The following is a 24,945-nucleotide window of genomic DNA, read 5'->3' as shown; positions in this document are numbered from 1 at the left end:
AGTGAGGAAGGTTTTGTGTAATATATTGATTCAGTCTTTCATTTTGCAACCATGATAAAGGCCTCCGATAGGAGACACTGCTGAGAGTGCTAAATTACTCTTTTCATCACAGCAAAGGATGTAATAGAGTTTTGCCCATGTTACCTTATAGATGATGAGATATAAGCTGTAAGAGTTGAACAGACTGTGATTGAAAACCACAACTACACTATTATCTATTTAAATGCCTATTATCGGCTCATTTTGATTCAGCCACAGCGCGGCTTCATTGGCTTTAACTGGAACAGGAAGCTGCATGAACGCGGAAATTGGACGTTCTCTAGTCAGCCTTGCTGGTGAAACGTTCAGCGAGGGCGCGGGAGGTCGACAGGGGCGGTCGGAGTCAGGCGTCAGGAGCGACAGGACCACATACCGGTGACACGGACCTCGGCGGGACGGGACGCGTCTCCGTGTGACGGATGACAGTTCGGACACCGAACAACGGGCCGCCCGCTTCCACCGACCTGCTACCGTGGTGTATTTTGGGAAATCTCATTTCCTGCCACTTTCCAAAGGTCACCGTCTACATTTAGGAAATGTGAGTTTGATGAGGCATTTATTGGTGACGCCGCGGACAGACAAGAGGGAGGACAGTTAGTCGACAGGCAGGAGGCTTTCATTCACAAAAGCTCTATGAATCAAATGAGTTTCATTATTGTTAACAGTAATATAAAACTTCATAGAGATGTGATTAAAACATGTGTTTTTGTCCATGCTGCATTTATTAAACTTGAAATATTTTTTATTCGTCAGTGCTTTTGAAACTGAGTAACTCTCATCTACAGGAAAAGCTGCCACACATTCATAGTTATCACAGTGAGCACATGCAACACATGGTAATTGGATTCCAATTTGCACCAAATGGAATTCTTGTGAAGAGAGTGGATGATTTCATCGTCTAAACAGTTACAGTAGCCACTGTCAGTTAAACACCATCAAAGGTCACAGGGGGTCAGGGGTCACGTCAGAGTCTGAACCGATCCTGAACCAGAAACACAGTGTGAGTGACCAGACGCTCAGATCCTCATGTACGGTACGTGATAAACACATTCTGAGGTAAAAAACAGGCAGAAAATTCACAGATCCAAACAAACAATCCACTTCAAACATGAGCAGCATATTTGAACATTTGTTGGAAACCACCATATTGAGATGAGTGGATCAAAAGGCAGCTGTGATGTTTAAATCCTTTAGAAGAAACTAGTGTATGTGCCATTTATCCATATGTTGCAAATACAGTAATTAATATTAATCATTATATAGCACACCACAGTCTAGACATCACTGATCTCAAAGTCACGTGTTAAAAATAGACCACTTATCCACTTAAGTTAAACATAAACATATATACTTTCACTCATACATTCTCTCTATGTTTCTTTCTGCATGACCTCATTTCACTTATGTGTGATAAGAAAAACTCTCCAATTCGCCCGCACAGAGTCCTAGATCATTGTTTTGCCCTACAGGTGAGTGAAGGACAATGTGCACCCGAGTGAACTTGCAGGTGATGAGAAAATCTGCTCCGCTGATGGAGGCCCGTCCCAAATGAGCCAGCGCACGAGCAGGTGCGAATGAATCAATTAAGATTTTTAATGAGGGGGAAGCTGCGATGAAGGAAAGCGAGGGGGAGATGGAGCGAGGGGAGCGACGGAGGGGAGATGGGAGCGCATCGGCATCGGAGTCTGTTCCGAGGGGGCTCTCGTGTGGATCGGACCTCTGCCAGGTTCTGGATCTCTGTTGTGTGAATGCCTGTTTGTCTGTGGGGCCTTTTACAGGAGAACTTAACTACTGTAGTATGTGATGTATTGACCATTCATTCATGGTCATTTGACTGAAAGGTTTTAATCTCAGACATTTCCCACGAGGATGCATGTTCCTTTACATTCATGTCTGTTGTAGGAGTGGATGTGTCCTCCAGATGTTTCTAACATATCACGTAATTTAGTGACCTCTCGCCCCATAGAATGGAACCAGTTCACTCGAGTGGGTAATGGTGGTGAATATGAAGGAATCCCCTCAAGGCGCTCCTCTGACTGGACGCATCCGAGGTCGCAACGACCTTGTCCTTAACGACCAAAACCTGATCGCTTCATTCTTGACTCTTGCATGAACATCTGAACAAATCCCCTCCAGATAGTGGGTTTCTCTGGAGTGGGTTCTCACTAAACTGCTGGGGTTTCCAGCTGCCGTTGTGATTTTGACTGGGTCAGTCATTTTCGCGTGACGTTTGCAGAGTTATAGAAAACACCGGCCCCGTTCTGAAAACCTCTTGTTATAACACTTGTTATCGTTTTCCCCTCACTTTCTCTGAGATCTGCTGCTCTGTCTGTTCCGTTCTCCGTCTGTGACCAGCTTCTTTCTCTCGCTCACAGACTGGGCCTTGTCCCCAGGCCAGTTGGGATAATTAGATTTGGGAATGCATGGACTAAGTCCGTGCTCGTCCCAACACACATGCGTCCGCCGACGCGCACGCTACATTCTGGATTATGCAAATCACTGGCTCACGCTTGCTTTGAAATGTACAGAATGAGGACGGAGGACAGTCGCTGCGGAGATAAACACAAAGTTCAGCTGGAGGACACAGAGAACGGGCCGAACTTCACACAACGTGAACCCGTCACTATAGAAACGGGCTCTTTGCTGCAGAGAGCTTTTACTTTTTTGTTACTTTTGTGCTGTAATAACAATCAACAGTTATGTGATAGTAATTATGAAAACCTATCAGCAAGTGACCACAACTGTCAGAAGACTAGCTAACTATCAATACTAACTCTGTGTGATACAACTTGTATGTAGAGCAATGGAAAATCATAATAAAATGACATTTTTTTATTGGTCTACTGTGGCTTTTTATATTAAAATTGTTCATCCTAGTTACATCCTTAGGGATGTAAAAACACATACTGAGAACCTGTGTGCTGATAGTATATAATGAAATGGATCCAAGGTTGCTGCAGGCCATGAAACATCCATGGAGACCCAGCAATGCAGAGCTCATTGTTGCCAAGAAATGACCCAAATCCGAATAATAGCAGTTTAAGTATGCATGAATTCTGAGGAATACTGGTAGACAGAAACAATGAATTAGCGCAGCGTGTAATTATTATTCATGTGTTTGACAAATAAGAAAGGAAGCTGCTGAAATGCAGCCAGCTGAAAAGAAAGAGAGCGGGCGAGCGATGCCGGGGAAGCGAGCGAGGACCTGTTATTAATCCGTGTGTCAGCACCTCCTGGTTATTGAAGCTCTCGTTTCTAAGCCTACAGACACTGTCTGCACTGGCAGATGGATAGAAGATTGACTTGGAGAATAAAATGACAGCGTGTATAATCTACTGTGGCGACTGTGTTAAATGTTGTTATGGACTAACTGGACATCCAGATACTCTATTTAATATTTATGTTCAACCTTTGTAGCGTGGAAGTCTTGGAAGACTGCCTGGAGACATTTCCTTGAATAAAGACCTCCTGAAAGTGTCCTTGTGCTCAGAACACCAGAGGTTGAGAATAAAGCATAACACCCGTGCCACCGTTTTTTTTTTTTTTTTTTTTTAGAAAGAACAATGTTGCTCCGTGCTCCACGACTGTCCTTGGACGAGTTAAAAACAATATATTTCAAGCCCGCAATGAAAATGTGAATCTCAAGGGCATTTAGGATGAACGGCGGACCCCGCGCCTGCACGTCGGAGGAGAGAGCATGATTCTCGCATGATTCCCGTCGTCTATTAGGCAACGCTATTAACTGAAACACAACATCATGCTTCATCATTAGGCCATTACAACTCAGATGTAATCTGGTCTTATGAATTAAATCACCTGTGTCCTACATGACTTTAATAGACTGTGAGCGGGGGTTTATACCAACGCTGATGGGAAACCAGCGACTCCTTTGGGATTAGAAAAAAACAACAACAGCCCTAACATTTAAAGTCATGGAGCAGGTATAGCAGACCATTTTATCCTTTAATGAAGAGAAGGCAAGATTTGATGACTCAGCAGTAAAAACCCAGGAGTAAGGTTCGGCTGCATAAAAAAAAAAGAAAAACTAATTGCCTTGTTACTGGAGGTCATTCATGACGCTGTTAACACCCCACATTACAGTGTATTTGAAAATCAACACAGAACAAGTCACCTTCACTTGCACACATTTATTTTTAGCTTTAGATTGTGAAGCTTTTTATTCTACACTTCAACATAAAGCAATCCCACAGCGAGTTGCTTGTCTCTCACACAGAGGCTGTTCCACATCTTAAGACGCCCGGCAACAGAAGGGCAACAAAGGAGCGCGGCGACGAAAGCGCGTGTGCACGCTGGCGTCGGCGAGGGTTCGGGCGAAGGCCACGGCGAACAGTCCCCATACGAAGCTACGCCGCTACGAGAGGGGCTCCGAAGCCAAACGCAGGGAAGGTGTAAACAGCCCGAAGGTGCTGCAGCAGCTGATGAGTCTGTTTAGCTGCTTTGAACAAGGCCAGGAACACAACATTTGTTTTTACATAATGATCTGTTTGGGAACCTCCGGAAATTTGCCTTGGCAAAACGATGCATTTCAGGAAGATTCATGAGAAACAAGGTGCTGGAAAAGTTTGTTTCATGTTTTTTTTTTCTTTGCACTTTTGACTTTTCTTCAAAAACGCTGACAGTTAAAGACATAAAGCTAATGATAGAATGATAATGAAGACATATGACACAAGCTCATATGTGACCCTGTGACCTTTACAATAAAAAGCTTGTGGTGCAATAGAAAGGAATAGAAAAGAATTGAATAGAATACCTTTATTGTCCCACGATGAGGAAATTACCATGTTGCAACAGCACAAAGACATATAGACATATATACAGAAGAATAAATACACAATATTTATGAGAAATAAGAAATTAGAATGTAAAGCTTCACATATGACAAATCATAGCATGTGTTACCTAATCAGGTAAACATGGGGAGGGGGGAGTCCATAACCATCTGCATTAACAGGACGTACAGCAGTTGTGTATCTCTAATCATCAGTTTGTGACCTAAACAACGATTGGTTTTAACTTCCTCAGGTTTCTCTTCGTCTCCTTCTCAACCCAGAAAAGCAGGACACAGTACGACGCCCTACGTTCCTCTGCTTTGATGGAATGCGCTCGCGCTGCCGGAGCTCCGGGCTGAGACGCTGTCTCTGCTCAAAGCGAGGCCACGGTTCTGCTAAAACGTGTCTAATCACTGCCACAAACGGCAGCGCTTCCGAGTGAGATTCAGACCTGTTTCTTTGACCCCCGAAATTGTCTCGCAGGGAAACTGAGACGCTTTTGTGCAGCGCCGTTCAAACGCGTGCAGGGTCGCGTTGTTGGCTCGGTGTTCTGTGCTGTATACGCACTGATCCGCTTCTAGATGTCTGATCGCTGATTTGTGACAGTTGCTGTTGAACAGCGACACCTTTCCTCCGTGCGCGGCCGGATCCTCTGCACAAACGTCGTCTTTGTCTCACTGCGGAGGTCGGGTTCATGAAAACATATCAGATTTGGCCTTCGGTTCAGTCTGGGGTGATGCATGAGTATTACTGGATCAGTCAATATCAGGTTTGTCCACAACATAAAGAAAGAAGCGTCATCAGAGTCTAGAATGAAATCATGAAGTATGAGGTGTTTACAGAGTCTGCACCTCCAACTACTCCAATAAAACCCAACATGTTTAATATTTACTGTATGAGCAGCATGAGTAAACAAGTCATCTTAACACCTGCTGATTCACAATAATATAGGAACAACTCCATATCACAGCCTTGCTGGGAGTTCACGGTATCGAACTCTAACCAAACAAACAGAAATCACCTCTTCAGTGGGTCATGGGATCCTCTGACCAACTGTCCCTAAACAATAAATGGCAGCGCAAAGACGAGGCCTTGAGAGAAACCATTTTCTAAGACGATGCGTCACTCGCTGTTTGAGTGATGCATGCACGTATCAGAGACAAGGGGGTGTAGAGAGAGAGGTAGATTTTCCATCCAAGCGCCTCCGGAGGTGCGAGGGGGAGGGTGTGTGTGTGTGTGTGTGTGTGTGTGTGTGTGTGTGTGTGTGTGAAGGCCTTTGGCGGAAGAGGCTGCGTCTAACTGACTGGAAACAGCGCTTTATATTCAGCAATTTATGATCCCAGCGCAGGTTGAGGAGCGCGTGGCGGCGCAGAGGGCGACGGGGCCTTGGGGGGTGAAATGAAGGACTCCATCCAAGACAAACTCTCATCAGCAGATGTCGACGTGTGACACCCGCTTAACGGGAACGAATGGGACGGCGTCCGTCTCGGCGGGACGCGGCGGCCGGGGAGGGGCGCCGCCCGCCTTGCATCCGCTCTGACGTGCGTCCGCGCGGCGTTTTACCGAGCAAGCGCGTCTGCTGACAGGAAACAAGACAGAGGGGAAATATATGGGCCCATCCCAGCAGTACCGCTCGTAACACCGTCATGCATATTCCCACAGTCTTCTCGTATTTTTGGATCAAGGTTGTATGGAAATTCAATGTATCTTCTACACAATGACCATTGTTCTGTCGGTGCAGCCGGCACCGTTGCATTTCTCTTTGTTCCTTCACCTGGAAGGAATTGAAATTATTTACTCATTTTCCAAAGATTGCAAGCTCCTTTTGGAACTGCAGTGAGACTGAATGCGCATTTTTTGATAACCCACATGCAAAAGAGAAACCGTGAGAAAATCGTCAGTGACAGCGCGTTGATCCCCGCCTCCCGCTGTCTCCCAGGTTTGGCTGTTGACAGACGCTCCCTAACTCTGTGGGACGATGATGTGATGAGACCAGCTGATCAGTCCCCTGGGGAGGGAGGACAACATTAACCCGCCTCTCTGCGTTTGCCGCCGCGTCACCTCCGGGGGAAACGCAGCAGTTCAACGCCTCTCGGTGTGTCGCACCATGGAGGTCGATTAGGAAGTCAGGCCGCGTCGCCAGTGACGACGAATCTGCTTCCTACATGTACACTTTTCAAAAACTTTCATGCAAAATAATCAAAACGCTCAGAACCATACATCAGCCTGTGGCTCCCTGAATATGTGATCCGAAGATGCAGTATAAAGTGGTTTTGCCTGGATCGGGGTTACCTGTGTGTCAATGCAATGCAGGAACTCCTTTTATGGTGAGGGAATGGTTTGAACTGGAAGTCACCTTTGGATTCTGGGTGACGTCTCCCTCTTGTGTACAGTGCAGTAATCTCCCTCTAAGTGGAATGACTTATACCGTTCTATGGGCTCATCTGGTCTTTGAGGCCGGTTAAAAACTTAAACATATTGTTAGGAACGTGGCTCAAGTCTCTAAGCAATAATAGGTGATCAGTGACCTGTAAAAGACTGCCAAAGATAGAAGTGGCTCACCAGAGCGGTTACACAGAGAGTGGCCTTCACACTAAGTACGCCTTCAGGCACCTTCCGTGCTTCAGACGGGCCTGGCCTTTAAAGTGATATGTTCACTGTTAACGAAGCTTGGTATAAATATATCAAGTCATCTCCACAGGGCCTGAAGAAGACGTTTGGGACTGTCACCCACTGCTGAACGACTCAAGGAGCAGTTACCTATCGGTGTGTTGAGTTTATTGTCATTATACATATTTACATACATAAAGAAAAAAAAAGCAAAACAACAGTTTAACGTGTTCTGTGCATGTTTCCATCAGCAGTGGGAGGTAATGTGTGTTTGTGTGTGTGACTTTAGGAGGCAGATGTGTTTTAGTGGGTCTGAGGAGGAGAGATTTAACAGCTCTAGGAAAGAAGCTGTCTCTGGGTCTGTCTGCTTTTACCTTCGTGTTCCTGTATCGTTTGTTTGAGGGAAGTGGCTCAAACACTCTGTTTTCCCGGTGGGAGGTATTTGCAGCGATGCTTCTGGCCGTCATCCACACACGGCCCGTTTACAGAGTCCAGGCCTCCTCGGATCCCATGTGCTGGTCCCACCAGGCGGGTTGGGTGCATCCTGTCCTGTGCAGTGCAGCTCCTGTACAACACTGTCACATCCAGACACAGGATGCTCTCTGTAGAAATGGATGAGCAGGAGCCCGTTTCAGCTTCCTGAGGAAGAAGAGCCTTTATGGGGCCTTCTTTACCAGGTAGGAGATGTTCAGAGACCAAGTGAGGTCAGATGTGATGTGAATTCCCATGAATTCAATGTTTACTATGAGCATGTTGAAGATTAAGCAGGGGTACATTTCCAAGAACTAGCCAGTTAGCCTTCACCATTAAGGCCTCTCTGAACTAAATCATGGTGCTAGAAAAGAAGCATACATGCACAGATACACAGCTGTTCATTCACAAACATGAACCATGTGTAGCCAGTACTAATGTACAGTAGATGGGGCCCTGAGTTCTTAATTTCTAATTAATAAAACCTACAGCTTTACTTCAAATACTGAATGAATTAATGGATTAAACATGAATATTGCAAAGCTTAGAATATTGTTACTAGTTTACAATTAATTGGGAAATTATATTTTACTCCAATTAAGTGATCTGTGGTCACGCAGCAGGCACACAACTGACGATTAACATTAAAATATGCTTGAGATAATGTCAGTTATGGTTGTGATATTGATGCAACATTGAAAAGCTCTATTTTAAAAATTAATGCTATAAAACGTTGACAGTAAGACGTTGAAAAAACTTTGCCCCATCAAAACATAAGCCAGTGGTCATTCAACCATAATCATGACGCTGATTCAGCTATGAATCAATGTTGAAATGCATGCTGGGTAATTATACATTTTTTAAATATATATCCTTTGAGCTACAATGAATAGGTGTGATTTATGCTTAATATAAGATGTCCTCTGGGAAACATGGGGGCAGATTGTTCTAAAAACAATTATTATAGTGTGTTATTTATTAGGGTCAATAGAGCTTGTGAAAAACCTAAATGACCTTGTTCAACAGGGCGACCATGAAGGAACTATGGAGAGGGGGAAGCTGAGGGAACCGTGGCCTGGAGGGAGAAGCTGCCGTGAAGCGCTGTGGGGGGAGGTGGTGCATGGTGGTGGTGGCTCACGCTCTTGGCTCCTCTTCTTCTCACAGATTCGCACGATCTCCTTCAGTCTGCGACGGCTTCCTGGTTTCCTTCCACATTCAACAAATGTATTTGTACCTGTAATTGCTCCCAAGGTTTTGCCCTTCCTTTATCATCCCCTCCACTGGTTGCTGCCGACCTTCTCCCACCTGTCTGTCTCTTCCGCAGGGCCTTCTGCCATGGAATCTGCCCGTCTTCCTCTCTGTTTGGTGCAGATGGAGCAACATGACAAGGGCACGGGAGCCAATCCATTCCCACCTTGTCATCTGCAGGCATTTCGATCTGCCACAGTGCTCTTCCATCTCGATTAGAGGTGGCCTGCTGGCGGGAGACGTGTCAGAGAGTGTGTGTGTGTGTGTGTGTGTGGTCTGAGGCTGCACTAACCGCTACTGCATCACCCTCTTCCTCCTCCCTGTCATCCACCTGTCAAAGCCCAAACCTTTGTCGTGGTGTGGATCTAAACATCTCCTTTTCGCCTCCACAATGACAATTACTGTCCCCTGGAGACGGGAAATGGCAGCTCACAACAGGCAATCTCACATCCGCCATTTCTGATAATTGATGGAATTCTGAGATCTGTTTCTTTGGCCCACAGCGTATGGTACACAGGAGGAATGGATGCAGACCTCACGCACGGCGGTCAATACCTTCCACATTCATCGTAATGGATGGGATGTTTGAAGAGCTGATCAATAATATGCTGGTAATCTATATTTCTTTGCATCATGTCAGCTGTTGTCCTGAAAGTATCCAAAGATTGGATGATTTGGTGAGTGTGTCCATCTTTTTCTTGCCTCGTCCTGGTTTTATCCAGCGCAGGTCCTCCACGGCCTGTTGGACAAATGTGGCTGCAGCCTGTGTTTGTCTAATCCTTTCAGTTAAATCCCCGTTGAAACAAACAGGGGGAGCCGGGGCCGGTCCACACTCCGTGTTTGTCCTGACTCCACGTGTTTGCTCCTCTCGTCAGGTGGACGGACCTCTGCCGCTCACTATGTGCCCTTCAGAACGCGCCGGCTGGAAAGTTTTAATTGAAACATAGCTGAGTGAGTTCCTTTGAAATACACTTAAAAAGCAGCACGGGCTGCAACAATGTAGAGACTGAAGGAAGCAGATGGAGTCAAATAAAGCACAGACAACACAAGGTGCCTTTATTTGGAAACCTATACATTGATTTATAGTATATGTCTTTGAAATGGTGTCAGCACCTGGTGTTACAACAGCAATAATCATTCACCTCTCCAGTCTAGTTTCATTTAGCTTGAAGTTCACCATGTTTATTTTTACAAACATTTTGCCCGCTCTCCTGTTTTGTGATTCTCTGTATGACCGTCAGGTTTGGTTTATCAATTCCCACCTCAAATCATTTAGAAAAGGTGAACAACCTGACTTGTAATTCTCGTGGAACACGGGAGATTTCCGCAGGGTTCACAGCGAACGTCCACCCCGACCAAGTGTAAATTAAAACTTAAATGACTGTGGGCAGACTCTTATGCAGAGCCCATCGCGGACGGTTAATATCCAGATCTCTGATTGCTTCATTTTAGAAGGCAAGGCCACTGACCTCTGTATCAATCTTTCTGATTGGCTTAACACTGATGGTTTTGACCTCATTATCCTTCTGTCCCTCCGACCGATGAGCGTGTGTGTGTGTGTGTGTGTGTGTGTGTGTGTGTGTGTGTGTGTGTGTGTGTTTGGGGGGGGGGGGGGGGGGGGGGGGGGGTCAGGTGATACAGCTGCTGTACTCTGTCAAGAAGAAACAGCGCTCAGGTGTCAGTTTTGATTTGCTTCATGAAAACTGTGAACATTAAACACACCGATCCAGCAGCTATACGCCAGTATTACTATCAACATCCCATTATATATCACTTTTAATTACTATCCCGTCCTTTTTTTTCCTCCCCTCAGAGAGTAAGAGGCATATTTTCTTTGACAGAGTTTAAAAATGTCAAGGCTTTGGCTCAGAGGTGGTTTGGGAGTTGCTGTCTTGCCTCTCCTTCATTTTCCCTCGCTCTGTTCTTACAGTGAAGAATAGCAAAGCACTGCCTCAGATTCAATGCTTCAATTACAGTAACGTCTGGAGAGTGCTCCAACAGCTATTTTGTAAAGCAAACCCTACTTGACATAGTGACTAAGACAACCTGACACACTCATTCATAAGCAGCATATTTGAAATAAAACAGGAGTTTTTTTGTATATAATATATATTGTTGTGTAATATTGGCAGAATGAAACCAAAACCGAATATGATAATGATTTTGTCTTTGTCCCTCCTTCTTATTGTGCAGCCACGATGTTTAACTCAGCTTTTTGATTTGGGGAAAACCCTTCTAGAATACTATCGCTTCCTCCTAATCTATTTTACCAATTCAGTGCCCCCAAGTTGCAGGAAAAGCTGAAGTCCAGGCTCTAAGCTGCGGAGAGGATCCGGCCTCCTTTCCCACACTGAAGGGGTGCTTATGTTTCTGGGAATTTGTCAGAAGAAGTCTGTCAACGGTGCTCAGAGCTGCTGAAATAGCCCCAGAATAAGGCAACTTTACACCCTGGCTAACACCCTGTAGCCACAATGCCTATTACTTGGCTATACGTTCTTCTCTCCCAGCGTCTGAGAGTCGGGTTCACAAGTTCTCAAGCTTTCCATCCATCTTCTCATCATTTACTTCATCACGTCACCGCGTTTTTATTCAGGTAGGAACGCGGGCCTTCAGTCTGCTTCGCTCCTATTGGTCAGATCCAGACCTTGCTTTGAGGGGAGGGGAGGTGCTTGGGACTGCCTCAGCAGGACTTCCAGCAAAACCTGTCCTGTATGTGAGTGTAACCTGATTAACAGTCGGCGGCACGACTCTACAGTCATGTCAGCGAAGGTCTGTAACAGGCAGCTGACGAGCATCATGAAGGTGAAGGTGGAGATGGGAATCAGACAGAGCACGATGGAGCGCTGACATCACCGAGGTAACGCAGCTTCGGATTGAACACGTGTGTGGGAATGTGCTCATTTGTGTTTCGCTCTATGCTGTTTAATAATATAAAGGAAGTCTAGGCAACAAGTTGGACATATCCGGATGAAGCACATAGTGACCTAAATGCAGAAAACTGCTGTTATCACAACACAGCGAGGAGCAGATGAATGGCAGAGTAACAATATTGGCTTGCTTTATATAAAAATAGTTCACTTACAAAGACAGAGAGAGAGAGAGAGAGAGATTCAAGACCATGCTTCACTTCTTTTCAGGTTTGTGGGTTAAACACAGGAGACTTTCCTCCCAAATCCTTTGAGCAATTTTTAATGGGCTCTTTTGTGTAAAGCAGGTAGAGAGACACGAGGTGAGGGAGAATTCAGCCCGGGAAACAAAACAGTTTGCTCTTTGGAGATCTGAGTAGATTGTAATAGTTACACACACACACACACACACTCACTGCACAAAACTCTTTCCTGCCTGAGAGCGATCCAGAAACGGGAGAGTGTGTGATTTGAAATGCTCTGTTTCTCAGCAGCACAACACGCTGTTCCCCCACACAATCATGTGGTTCCAAGGGATTATGTTTAGGGCCTCTAAAGCCCAAATCCCCCTGTTTCTGAGGCAGTTTCAAAATGCTTCATTTGAACACGCAATTTGTGGTCGCATGTAGTTCAGTCGGCTTTCAGGAAAGGTTGCGTATCACATGGTCTATATCCTAAACACTTCATTTGTTTACATGCGCGCTGGCTCGTCCCAGCATGGGGGAGTAAGGAACTTCATGTTGTTGGAAAACAATCTGTGTGTGTGTGTGTGTGTGTGTGTGTGTGTGTGTGTGTGTGTGCGTGCGTGCGTGCGTGCGTGCGTGCGTGCGTGCGTGCGTGCGTGCGTGCGTGCGTGCGTGCGTGCGCGTGCGCGTGCGCGTGTGTGTAGTTTTGGGTAACATCTTCATCAAGGTCTCTTTTCCTGGGCTCGTCATTGTTCAAGATGCCAGTAACCCAGCGGCTTGTTCCTCCTCCTGCTTTTTGCTGAGTGTGTTGCGGAACACGAACACCCCACTCAGGTCCCACGGGAAGATGAACTTGAGTCAATTTGACTGATGCCGCGCATAAACACTGTGCGTGCATGTCTCATGTTGTTTTTCATGGAGTTAAAAATATATCTCAGAGTTCAGCAGAGTGCAGACACAGCATGGCTCATGAGTTCTGCTGCAGGACACATGATTTCATAGTGATGTAAATCAACCGTGTGGACAAAACTGTTGGTTTACTTTGGTTAAAATAAGAAAAAAAGACAAATAATGAATGAAATTAGGCAACGTTTCGAATAGTGCTTCATGTTCAGTTCAGTTGATTGTGTCACCGTGGTTAAATTAGCTTCCATCTTTTTTCTGGGTTGCTGTGGAAACCTGTTGTTGTGTACTTCTGAAGTACAAAGACACTCCACCGCCGTCGCCAGAAAGCTAATTAGTCGTTTTGATGTGGGTCAAGTTGCCTGAAAGCTCTAGTGGCATTAAAAAAGCCATTAATAAATAACTTCAGCCTTTACGTGGATTCTATTGGCTCGTGACCTTCCTCACCCACGCGCCTCACCTCCTTTATTTAGACAGAACACAACTAATGTTTAGACACGCGTGCTGTGTGTAAACAGTAAATGCTACATGTAGCTCAGCCTTGCTAGTCCTGTCCTCACGCTCAAGGTCTCAGGCTAAAGGTTAGACAGTAATAATATACAAGGCCTGAATGTGGGCTCACCTCTTCCTCACTGGTAAGATATAAACAAGCTGACCTTTATAGTGATTATAAACACTACAGTATGTTTTGTCTTTTTCAGCATCCCTGTGACTGAGTTCTTTTGGGGGTTCGTTCACAATGAGAGACCGTCTGGTGGAGTTGCAGCAGACGGCGCGAGAGTTTTCTGAGGCAGCGAGTCAGAACACCTTCTTGGGAGAGGATGACGATGAGTTTGTTGTGCTTGGGATCATAACGCCAGAGGCCGTGCTGTTTGAGGACGAGCCCGTCATCGAGAACATACTGTCTGAGACTCAGCCAATCAGAGACGACATCACGTCGCTGGAGACGGACGTGAAAAAATTATTATTGTTATTGCAAATGATTTAAATATTCATTTTTATTCCTGTATTCATACACACTTGGTTTGATGTCTCACACACGCACAGGTCCTCAAGTTCACCCAGCAGCAGAAGACCCTGATCGCAACCATGCGCCGCTTCAGCGCCATGAAGAAAGAGAGCAGCATAACGCGGGACATCAAGCTCCGGGCTGAAAGCATCCACCGGCGTTTAGGCGCTCTCTCAAAGCAGATCCAAAAAAACGAGGAGCAACACGGCCCGACAGCTGCTCCAACAAGAATACAGCGCTCCCAGCATGCATCGCTGAGCCGCAATCTCAAGAAGGTAGGGGGTATACGTTGCTCTGGACTCTTCAAGCAGCCTCTTGCTTTTCTTTTTCTGCAGTTTGGAGGTGGATGAAACCTCAACGTGCCTGGTAAAACACAGCCCAGATCATAGAGTATACACTGTACTACACAGTGATTGTGTTGTGTTACCTGGTGGTCCACGAGCCAAACATAAACCATGCATAATGCTCAAAAACATACAGTAAAAGTCAGGATTCTGCAGGTAATGCGACAGTACAACGACGGCCTGCTGGCCAAGCAGGAGCGCTGCAGACACTTCATCATCCGGCAGCTGGAGGTATCGGGGAAGGACGTGACGAAGGAGGAAGCGGACGAGATGTTCGTCACGGGGAAATGGGAGGTGTTCAACGAGAACCTGCTGAACGACGCCAGGATGACCCGGTCGCAGCTCTCGGAGATCGAGCAGCGGCACAGGGTGAGGCCAGCGTCAACACGCAAACGTAATAAAAGGAATATTGGAAACGTAAAATGAGCCCTTTAAAGCAATTAAAAGCGTAGCTTTACATCCATTAAAACAGAAAAAAACATGCCTATTATTTTTGTGAATGTATAAAATATTAACGCATAACATTTTTTACAACTTTAATTTGAAAGCACATTTTATGCATGGAGGGACTCAAGTCTATAGGATATTGAAAAAGGTCCCCAAAGGTTAAGACGAAGGAAAAGAAATGGTGCTTTAGTCATAACTCCAAGAAAAACATCATTTAAAATAAACTAAAACACTCAAGGCATCCATCTATTATGGAGTGGTGCAGATCTGAGCTGAAGGACGTTGAATGTTTAAGTAGAGCATTGTGTTGTTCAAAGAAATCAAAGGTCCTACATCTCTTTAATGTGTGAACCAGGATATTTTTTATGTAAAGTCACAGCCTCTGTTCCCTCTGGCTCTCAGGAGATGCTGAACCTGGAGAACAGCCTGAAGGAGCTCCGCGACCTCTTCACGGACATCTTCCTGCTGCTGGAGGAGCAGGGCACCTACATCGAGCACATCCAAACCAACGTGGAGAGAACCCAGGACTTCGTGGCCAAGGCCAACGAGAAATTCAAGATGGCCGCCAGGTACAGGAAGAAGAACCCCATTCGCCAGCTGTGCTGCTGCTGCTGCCCTCCCTGGAAGCTGTGCACTTGACACACGCCCACGGGACCAGACTGGAATCTGGCAGCGGTTACGTTTAAGGCCGCGGAGCTGAGGACGGCGTCGGCGGAGCGTTGGAAGCAACCGGGGGGCCATGATTGGTCTTTGAGGCGCCCGTTTCCTTCACGCGGATGTGAAGCAACCGCTATCGGAGGCGACAGCTCAGCGAGCGCTTCTCGGCAACTCTGCTGCTTATTGGAGACCTTCGCTGTCAGCTGACAGAGGTCACAAACAAGGGAGAGACCACTGACCCCCCCCCCCCCCCCCCCCCCCCCCCCCCCCAACCCCCCCCCACTGCCAGATCAGCAAGAATCTTATTTCATCACCTCTTTCAGAGTCTTTCTTCTTTTTTTCTTTGAGTTAATGCCAGATTGTTTTTATGCAGTAAACGCACTTTAAGATCAGCCCACCCCTTTATTCTCTCAGCACAAGCTAAAACAAAGCGCTGTGAAGAATGCGTCTGTTTCCCCACATTTAGACTTATTACATATTCATCTCGGCTTTGGTGCTCGCGCAGATGGAGAAAAGAGTGTTTTACAATAAGTCATTAGTCTCATTTTCATTTCAAAGTCGAGTCATTTTCAGTGACTGCGTTTTATTAATTTATTCGGTTTCACAAAGCCAGCGGTTGGACCGGAGCTTTGGAGATCAAACTTTGATCAAAATATTTCTGTCACGATGAGAAAAATATTTGGAGGTTCAAAAAATATATATCATAGAGGATTTGAAGTCCCACGGTATAATTCAGGAAGCACTTTATATTTTGAACGTGCCACGATATTAATTTATAATTGTGTTGGAACTGTTGCATTATTCAGTCAAAAATCTCATGTGTGCCATTATTATTAATTTCAACATGTTGTACAAAGGAGAGCAGCTCTGGCCTGAAGGAGCACCTGCAGCTCTTTACAGCGAGCGATAAACAGACTCGCGCTTCTTCACGGTGTTGAGTTCGACGTGACCTCCCACTAAGACGCAGCCAATCACGTGCCTGCTTCAGGACAGACGACCGCTTGGTCCCCCGAGGTCTCGTGCCGATGCTGATGTTTGCAGCGTGTTTGTCGTCGCGTGGACGGAGCACGGGTCAAACACCGGAGGCAGCGTTTTGTAAACAGCGCTGTTAAATATTAAAACGTTCAACACGAACCAAATAATGGCAGAAAATATTTATCTTGCATATTAACAATCAAATCTCCGCTCGTTGACAACTTGTGTGGCACCAATTATGAAACGCTGCTTTTACTTCTGACGCTCCCAAAGGTCAAAGTGTTTGACGACTTGCGCAGAGGACTCTCCTCCGACATCACTCGGCTCCGCGGCGCCGCGCGTCAGCCTCGCTCTGATTACGGTGACATTTGGAAACGGCGACACGAGTGCATTAAACGTCCCGACGTGTCAGTCAAGCGGCGTCGCGCGCTGCTGTGACGTGCGCACCGTGAAGCCCTGCTGCAGCGCGGCGCCGGTGGTGAACAGCAACAATGCCCTCCAGTGTTCACTCACGTAACTGCCCATTTAAAACAACAAATAAAAAAAGGGTTATTGCTTAAATGTTTGAAGCGTCAAAGGGCCCGTTGTCGCATGACTGTGTGAATATTCATGTTGTCACAAGGCATTTGTGTTATTGTTGAGCCCTGACAAACAGCCCAATCACAATAAGTTCCACTGTTCTAGTAAAATAGAAGAGCATCAACAACTATCTATCTATTTTAGAGTCTTCTGTCATTATTATGAATATTTGTGCAACGTTCTCATGCACAATTAGCAGAAGAGGCACTATTTTCTATTGAACTCACCAGACGCTCAGTCAGTCTCCAGCATTTCCTGTTTGGAGAAGATCAGCGTGAAGAAACCAAGAGCTGTCGGCGACGACGGCATCGCGCGGGTCTTCAATTTGGTTCTGACTCGACTTTCTCTGCACACAATCAGGGTATATTTCGCATTTTCATTCTGTGACGCACGCGTTTCCACTCTCTTTCTATGGGGAAACCTCGCATCCTCTCTCCAGCATCAAAGCCGCCCTCCTGCGAGCGACATCAGCTGTGCTTATGGAGAGCTGACATTACTTTACTGCCCGGTTTTATCGCTCCCATCAAACCCTGAACGCGGAGCCATCACGACCCTCAGAAAGAGATAAATCAGGAGCCTTTACAGTGAGTCTGGCAGCATCGAATAGCAGAAATGGTCCCGTGACGCGTCACTCACTTGGATTCGTGATATAAATATGTGTATGGCGGTATTGAGTGTGTTATTGTGTTATCATACATACACACAACACACTTACGACCTTTGTAGCGTTTTCTCCCTTGCAGCTTGGCCTGTTCTTATTCATTCCACCAAAGCTTCCATAACACAGATGTCGGGGAAAAGTATGGTAGCCGCTGATTTATGCTCCGGCTAATGTCAAACGTGGAGCGTTATTTACGACCTACGAAGGGACAAATGCTCCAACTCAAACGCTGCGTCCGGGTGAAATATGAACTTCAGTAATAGGAGCTGTGGGAAGGTCAGCGCATGACACCGCGTGAGCCATCTGTGCAGATCCAGACAGAGCGAACGCTAACAGACGTCTGTGCTGCTGCTACACTGACTTAAAAGATGTTTTCATCTTTTTTTTTTTTTTTTTTGACAGGTGCGCGGATGAATGAATGCTGGCTTTAAAGCTGGCCACATGCGAAACAGGTGGGAGAGCGTCCCCAGCCCCACTATTCCCACATTATCCTTGTTGTGGCCACAGAAACAGCGGTCGTCGCTCCTCGCACATCTGCATTGTAGTTTCGGCAGCGGCGTCGCCCACAGCAACGTGTGCTTCATCTGGGGGTCCCGGAATTGAGCAGTGTTTACAGATAATAGGCTCCCCTCGGTTCAGGTTTAAACAAGCTGCTTCCTTCAGAATATCTCCATTTCGCTCGCAGATGATGATGATGATGATGATGATGATGTGATGCTGACAGATGTAAAACGCAACGCGGGAGGATGTGGGAACACTTTCGGCGGAGACGATGCGCGGCGCCGCAGCTGCAGCTGTGAACCCAACCCGCAATCATCCTGTCAGTCACGGCGGAGAGCGGGAATAGTCACACTGCGCTTTGTTGTGTTTGTTCTGAAAAGATGAGGCATACTTTGTGTAAGTGTCAATAAAGGAGCATTTTTTGACTCACGCTGCCATTCACACAACGCACCTCATGGCATTTAGAAGTCAGTTTAATCATGAGCATTTGTTTTGAAGACATGATAATTAAGGATAGAGGTTTGCTTTTCCTCCTCAGTTGCTTCCATTTTTTAACAGATGATGTGAATCTATCCTGAGTCCTGCGTTACTTCGCCAGCAGAGGGCGCTAATATCTAACAATCACTGCCGCTCGCGTCTAATCCCCCGCTGTGTTCCACTCTAAACAAATACAAGTGCTCTCCTCGGGCTCTGCATTCCACTCTGGAATATTTCAGCCGTTATCAATCAGGCCACGCTTGTGCCCCGCGTTTCATTCACGTGCGATTACCTCAACTGCATCTTTTACCCTTTTTCAGCGTCGAGCACTGATTTATGCGCTCAACAATAAAGGCTGAGCTGTGGGAGGTCCCGCCGAGGCGCAGCTGACGCACGCGCCCGCACGCACAAAAGGTGAAAATGAGCTGAGACGCTGAGGATGACGCTCCCTGACGGTCCGGTCCGGTCCGGTCCGGTCCGCGCAGGAAGCGACGCGATCCGGACTCCATGCCCACTCCGCGTCGTCAGACTGCAGAAATTGATTATACGGCCCCCGAAGCTTCATAATGTTATTTACTCTATTGGATAAGTGTGTGGGCAAACAGCTGTGCAGCGAGTGCATCCGGGACAATCTCTGCCATCACGATCAGTGGGAAGCTGTGTCTACGAGCCGGACCGGAGAGCGCTGTTGACATTAAGATTAATTGTGAACTGACTGTTCTGTTATGACAGAACATCATAAACTAATAAATCACCCCTCGTGACGGCCTCGTGTCATTTTTCACTCTGATTAAATCCCTTTTACACCAAACTACCCCGGTGATAAACTGTGCGAACAGTATATATTAAATGCGGTAGAAGTGCGTACAAACATTCGTTCACTTTTAATTCATTATTTTAACAAATCGCTGCCAGTAAACTGATTTGCTTAAAGACAAACACATCATTGGTTGACATGATTATAATCTACTTAGTCTCTGTTTCTCCCTCTCTGATGAAATATGCAACACAGGTCCTGAGAGACAGTTGAGAAGCCAACAATCATACATGTCACTGGGTTATGGATTACGGTGGTTTCGACCCGGTGCAGGACTCACCTCCGGGACTCCATAAAGCTCCTGACTCCTGGCCAGACTCTCATTAGTCCCACGCAGTCCCTCTCCACCTGACAGACAGCGTCTGGCCAACGCTCGCGAACCTGCCTGCGTCCTTACGGGTTTGTGAAACCCAACCTTATTCTGTACATGTACATCACAGCTCCGTCATTGATGATCGCACACACACACACACACACGCACACACACACGCACACACACACACACACACACACACACACACACACACACACACACACACACACACACGCACACACGCACACACACACACACACACACACACACACACACACACACACACACACACACACACACACCTATTAAGGCCTGCAGTGATTTACAGTCGTGAGGACAGCGTCTCTGTGAAACATGTCAGTTCAGAAGCATAATCCTTCCACATTCTGCCAGTTATTTATTTGTCATTACATCTTGTTAGGGTTGTGAGGCTCCAGGGAGCAGAGTTACACAAAATGGTCAAACAATTAGAGGAAAGACAAAGTGGGACTCGAGGACCAGGCGCCTTGTGATTAATTTCCCAGACACAGAAACAGACACTTCTTTCAAATACCAAACGCAAAGTCATATTTTTTGTAATAGTTCCTCCACATTCAGGCTCAGAAGTCATGCAAAAGGTGTAACACCATCCAAAAGCTATTAGCTTAACCTATTAGCGCTAGCATTAATGTTAAACATTTAAATGCATTAGTGAGATGAATAAACAGGAATACTTCTGTGTTTATGTGTCAGTGAGCGGTTTTAATTTTTCTTGTTAGAGTCATGGGGCTGTTGGAGGTTTTACCAGCAGTGGTTAAAATAAGCAATGCATGTACTTTGAGTTCACCAAATCTAAAAAGCTCCTAACACCAAACTATTTATCCTCCACGCTTGGTGGAGTGAATGTCAGCTGTGAAGAGATGCCATTTACTTGGCGCTTTCATAGCGGAATCTGTCGGGGAACAGCCTCTTTTTGCTGCTAAATGGAACGTATTTAGGGGAGATACCGAGCTTCGCCCTGAAAATGAATGTCGACACTTTAAAGACATTCATTGAAAATCAGCGCTGGGAGTGGAAGAGGAGGGAAAAAAAACAGAGTGATCATGAATAAATTCCTCCTCATCCATGTGGCTGAGATATTCTATTTACAACGCGCTTCTTTGACTCTTTATATTCAGCTAATGAGATTTCAAATAAACGTGACTGAGCGGCATTTAAATTGCTATTCAGGGCGAAGGCGCGGCGCTGGAAAGGAGAGGGATTCCACCAGATGACAGGAGGGCTGTTACCGGGCCGGTCTGAAGGCTCGGGACCTTTAATCTGGCGAAGGTGCCGACTTCGAGCGCCTCAAAAAGAATTTGGGCTCAGAAACTACTGTATCTGCGAAGACGAGAGTAAGTGTACAACATGGCCACAAAAACACCGTCTCACCCTTAAATGACATCTAGCAGCTATTTCTACCCTCAAACCCGCTGGATTCTCTCAGTGGTGAGTTTGAGTGATTTATTTTAAACCAAATGCCAAAATTCCAGGCCTGGACTAATCATGCTCATCAGCCCTTGTTCATATGAAAAGCTCTCAGATGGTGCGAATGCGTGAATGTGCTCAGTTTGTACACACTGCATGGAGAACCTTGTTGAGGAACGTCGCGCCTCGGGCCGAGTGGACGGTGTCGCACGGCGGGTACGGGGTCACGCTGTTTATCTGCACGCCTGCGTTCTACCAGCGTTGACCTCTGACAGGTAATAAACGCGCGTGTGCGTGGGCGTGTGCCCACAGCGTTGGAGCATTCATTAACTGTTCCATTACCAGCCGCCCACAGGGACACCTGTAAAACACTTACTCAAAGTGTCAAAAGGTCAACTCACGTTGAAGTAGGCTGTGACACAACACAGTACAAAGGGGGGGTTAGCGTTAGCTAAGCTAAGAAGGCCAAGCTAATCCGACACTTCCAACTTCTTCTTCTGGGTTGTTTCACATTTTTCCCACACCTTCCCCTTCGCTCGTCCTCTTTCTCTTCTCCTCCAGCCCCTCGGGTCCTCCCCTTCCTGACAGCTGGTTTCACTGACATATGTTTGCCAACAACAGGCTGGTGAACACTGATCACTCAATTCTCCTCTGTCCAAATATTCCAGACTGTTTCCATATCAGACCCGAATCGCTGGAAACTCCACGTCATCTCTTATTCATGGCCGCCATAAATTATTCTTCCTGATATGAGCTCCAGTCACGTAAAGGCAAAGCTGGCGAGCGTGGCACACTCTGACAGAGAGATGAGGACGGAGGAGACAAACGGGGGACGACGGCAGAGGGGAGAGGCATTAGCTGAACCTGGCAGGTGCCGAGCAAAGGTGGGTGGAAAGCTTCTACCAGGGTGCGTTGGCAAAGGGTTAAACAGTCGAGGGAGTTTATTCAGGGGTTGCATCACGGTGCACCGTGCATTCACTCACTGTATGAATGAGCAGGTAGGAATGTGACTGTGAACCTTGAATGGCTGACATTTAATAATACTGTAGACTGAAGTTTTCATTTCAAAGGTCCTAAACTCAGGAAATTCTGTTTAATTGTTGCATGTGTGTCTATATATATTATAACATGATAATATAATATATATAATATTACATAATATAAAATTATATAATTAATATATATAATTTTATATATTATATTATATTATATTATATTATATTATATTATATTATTATATTATATATATTTATTATATTATTATTATTATATTATATTATATTATATTATATTATATTATATTATATATATTATATTATTTATATTATATTATATTAGTTTCAGAACTGATTTTACAACCAGTTTCAATTTAATCGGTCATTTTGGAACTGTTTAAAATTCATGTGACAGTTATTTACAACTGTCTAAACCAATTGGTAATTAATGCACACTTTAATGTAGCACTGTATTTTATTCCCACAGTTAAAACGCTATAAAGTCCCCATAAACGATGTGCAGATGATCCTAGTTTACAGGGGAATCGCATGCACTGTTCCCATCGACTGTGGACAACACATTAGCCTTGTTTTCATGAAAGTGAAAATCAAAGCGAGGCACCAATCAAAGGAATATTTGCCTTATGTATAGATGATACATCTCTAGGTCTTTCATCTATGTGGAAGCATAAAGCTTTGCTATGAACTTAGATTTCTACAGTAGATGTTCCATAAGACGCTTCACATCTTTACCTTCCTCAACAGCTTCAGACTTTAAACTACTATTTCCCATAGAGATAATTTCCTTCTCTCTCGGATAATGAAGCCATCTTGTGGCTTCACAGCAGGCAAAGCGTCTCTTCTCTATGACACACGCATCCTTTAATACAGCGGTGACGCTGGGTGTCTTGATCTTTTAATGGTGGAAAACCTTAAAATGGCAAACAATCATCTTGGATCATACATTTACAGTAGTTGTTTTGTTTAAAACAAAGACACAAAAAGAAGCGAGTCATAAAAAATGACTCATGAACCAGCTTCACGTTCGTCTTGATGGGAAAAAGGGAACAAACGCAGAACCGCCGCTGTGGGAGGAAACACCATTACATTTCATTACCGCCTGTTTTCAATGAAGAACCCTCCCACACACTTTGATCATTTTCAAGGTTATGCTCTTATATCCACCGCGAAGGCTCCTTAGTGCTATAATAAATCAGATGCCTGGTTGCTACTGTATTGTATATTATTCTTAAATATTGTTGACCATAGAGAGGCACTTAAAGCCTCTGATCCATGAAGAGTGCCGGTGTGTGTCACAGTGATAAATACAGTCATTACCGCGGCCTCCTCGTCTCCGCCGCTGTCCTTTATCGCTTGTTGTCATTTGACTTCTCATATTCCTTAAAATGTCCACCTCCAGGTTAAACATGAGTCAAATCCATTTAGTGCGTGCACAGAATTTGAACTAATGGGACCGGCTGATCATTCAAGGGACAGAGAGAACTGCTGCGCAAGCAGATTGCTGTTAGTGGCTTTAAAAGTCACTCAGCAACATCCTACACATGTATTTCATATATTCTGTATATTATTTTATTTGTAAGGACTATTTTCCATTTTGGGGATTGGGAGCTGAAGCCTCGCAGACGTGCTGGAGTCAGTTTTGCCCCCGTGCGTCTGCAGACGGCCTGCCTCAAACCCTACACCACACTGTTGTCCGAGCTTTCACACCACATCACATAAAAGCACCACATCAGGAGGTGCAACAGCACCTGCAATTCACTCCCACTCAAGGGCCTTCCACGATCTCACAGTTTTGCTTTGTGTTCTGATACATTTATTGTCCAACACATTTCAGAGGCCTGTGAATTAGTTCCTCTCGATTACTCCAGAGGTGAAAGGAGCTTAGTAGACGGAGCATGAGGAGTATTGACCAGGAAGGAGGTCCATGTCTAATGATCTCTGCTTGGGAGGAAAAAGGCCACCAACACACACACACACACAACACACACCACACACCACACACACACCACACACACACACACACAGTAGATAAGGATCCTTTCAGTAGCCAACGATGATGACTGATCTCCACTGTTCCCTTCATTCCCTTCGAGGGCCGGTTTCATGCTTCTGCACGGGCCCCGTGGACGGTTATATTTAGAGGGGTTGCAGTAGCTCGCAGCGCCTCTCCGAGGGGCTCCCCCCAAAAAAACAATCATCGCTACCTACATCACACAAAGGTTCACAAGCTGTTGCTGGAGTTGGGTCAATGCCAGAGGTGGAAGCAAAACTAAAAACGAGAAGCACACAAATCATAGTCTCTGTGTACTTTTACAATCAGATTGGGTTCACACTGATCATATCGTTTTGGGTTCTGGTTCTGGATCAGGGGATTAGACTTGACCAGAACTTTAAACTATATTCTTAACATTTAACTTGCGAGTGATACTTTGCATCTTGCGACAGCAAGTGAGCTTCCTGCAGGGTCACGTCCTGCTGCTCGGGATGCACGGCATCGGTGAGAAGCACTCCAGCCGCAGGAGCAGACACATTCCGTATTCTCAGAGTTTAG

General features: G+C 45.7%; 1 protein-coding gene across 1 annotated transcript; it reads left to right on the top strand.

Moving 5' to 3' along the window:
- Positions 1-11,873: 11,873 nt before the first annotated feature.
- stx19 (syntaxin 19) lies at positions 11,874-15,865 on the top strand. The gene is made up of 5 exons (XM_029137837.3): positions 11,874-12,015; positions 13,854-14,104; positions 14,200-14,436; positions 14,662-14,874; positions 15,355-15,865. The coding sequence occupies exons 2-5, from the start codon at positions 13,892-13,894 to the stop codon at positions 15,589-15,591; spliced, it is 900 nt and encodes a 299-aa protein (XP_028993670.1). The 5' UTR covers positions 11,874-12,015; positions 13,854-13,891; the 3' UTR covers positions 15,592-15,865.
- The last annotated feature ends 9,080 nt before the right edge of the window (positions 15,866-24,945 follow it).

The sequence above is a fragment of the Betta splendens genome, chromosome 21 (genome assembly GCF_900634795.4).
Source record: "Betta splendens chromosome 21, fBetSpl5.4, whole genome shotgun sequence".
In the NCBI taxonomy this organism is placed as follows: domain Eukaryota; kingdom Metazoa; phylum Chordata; class Actinopteri; order Anabantiformes; family Osphronemidae; genus Betta; species Betta splendens.
Note: the sequence above shows the minus strand (reverse complement) of the source record. Positions and strands in the feature narration are given on the sequence as shown.

Bases quoted from the DNA above. Each gene is read 5' to 3' on its own strand.
- stx19 (XM_029137837.3), top strand. From the start codon at position 13,892: ATGAGAGACCGTCTGGTGGAGTTGCAGCAGACGGCGCGAGAGTTTTCT. The intron at 14,105-14,199 runs GTGAAAAAATTA...ACACACGCACAG, and splicing joins TCACGTCGCTGGAGACGGAC to GTCCTCAAGTTCACCCAGCA. The intron at 14,437-14,661 runs GTAGGGGGTATA...AGGATTCTGCAG, and splicing joins TGAGCCGCAATCTCAAGAAG to GTAATGCGACAGTACAACGA.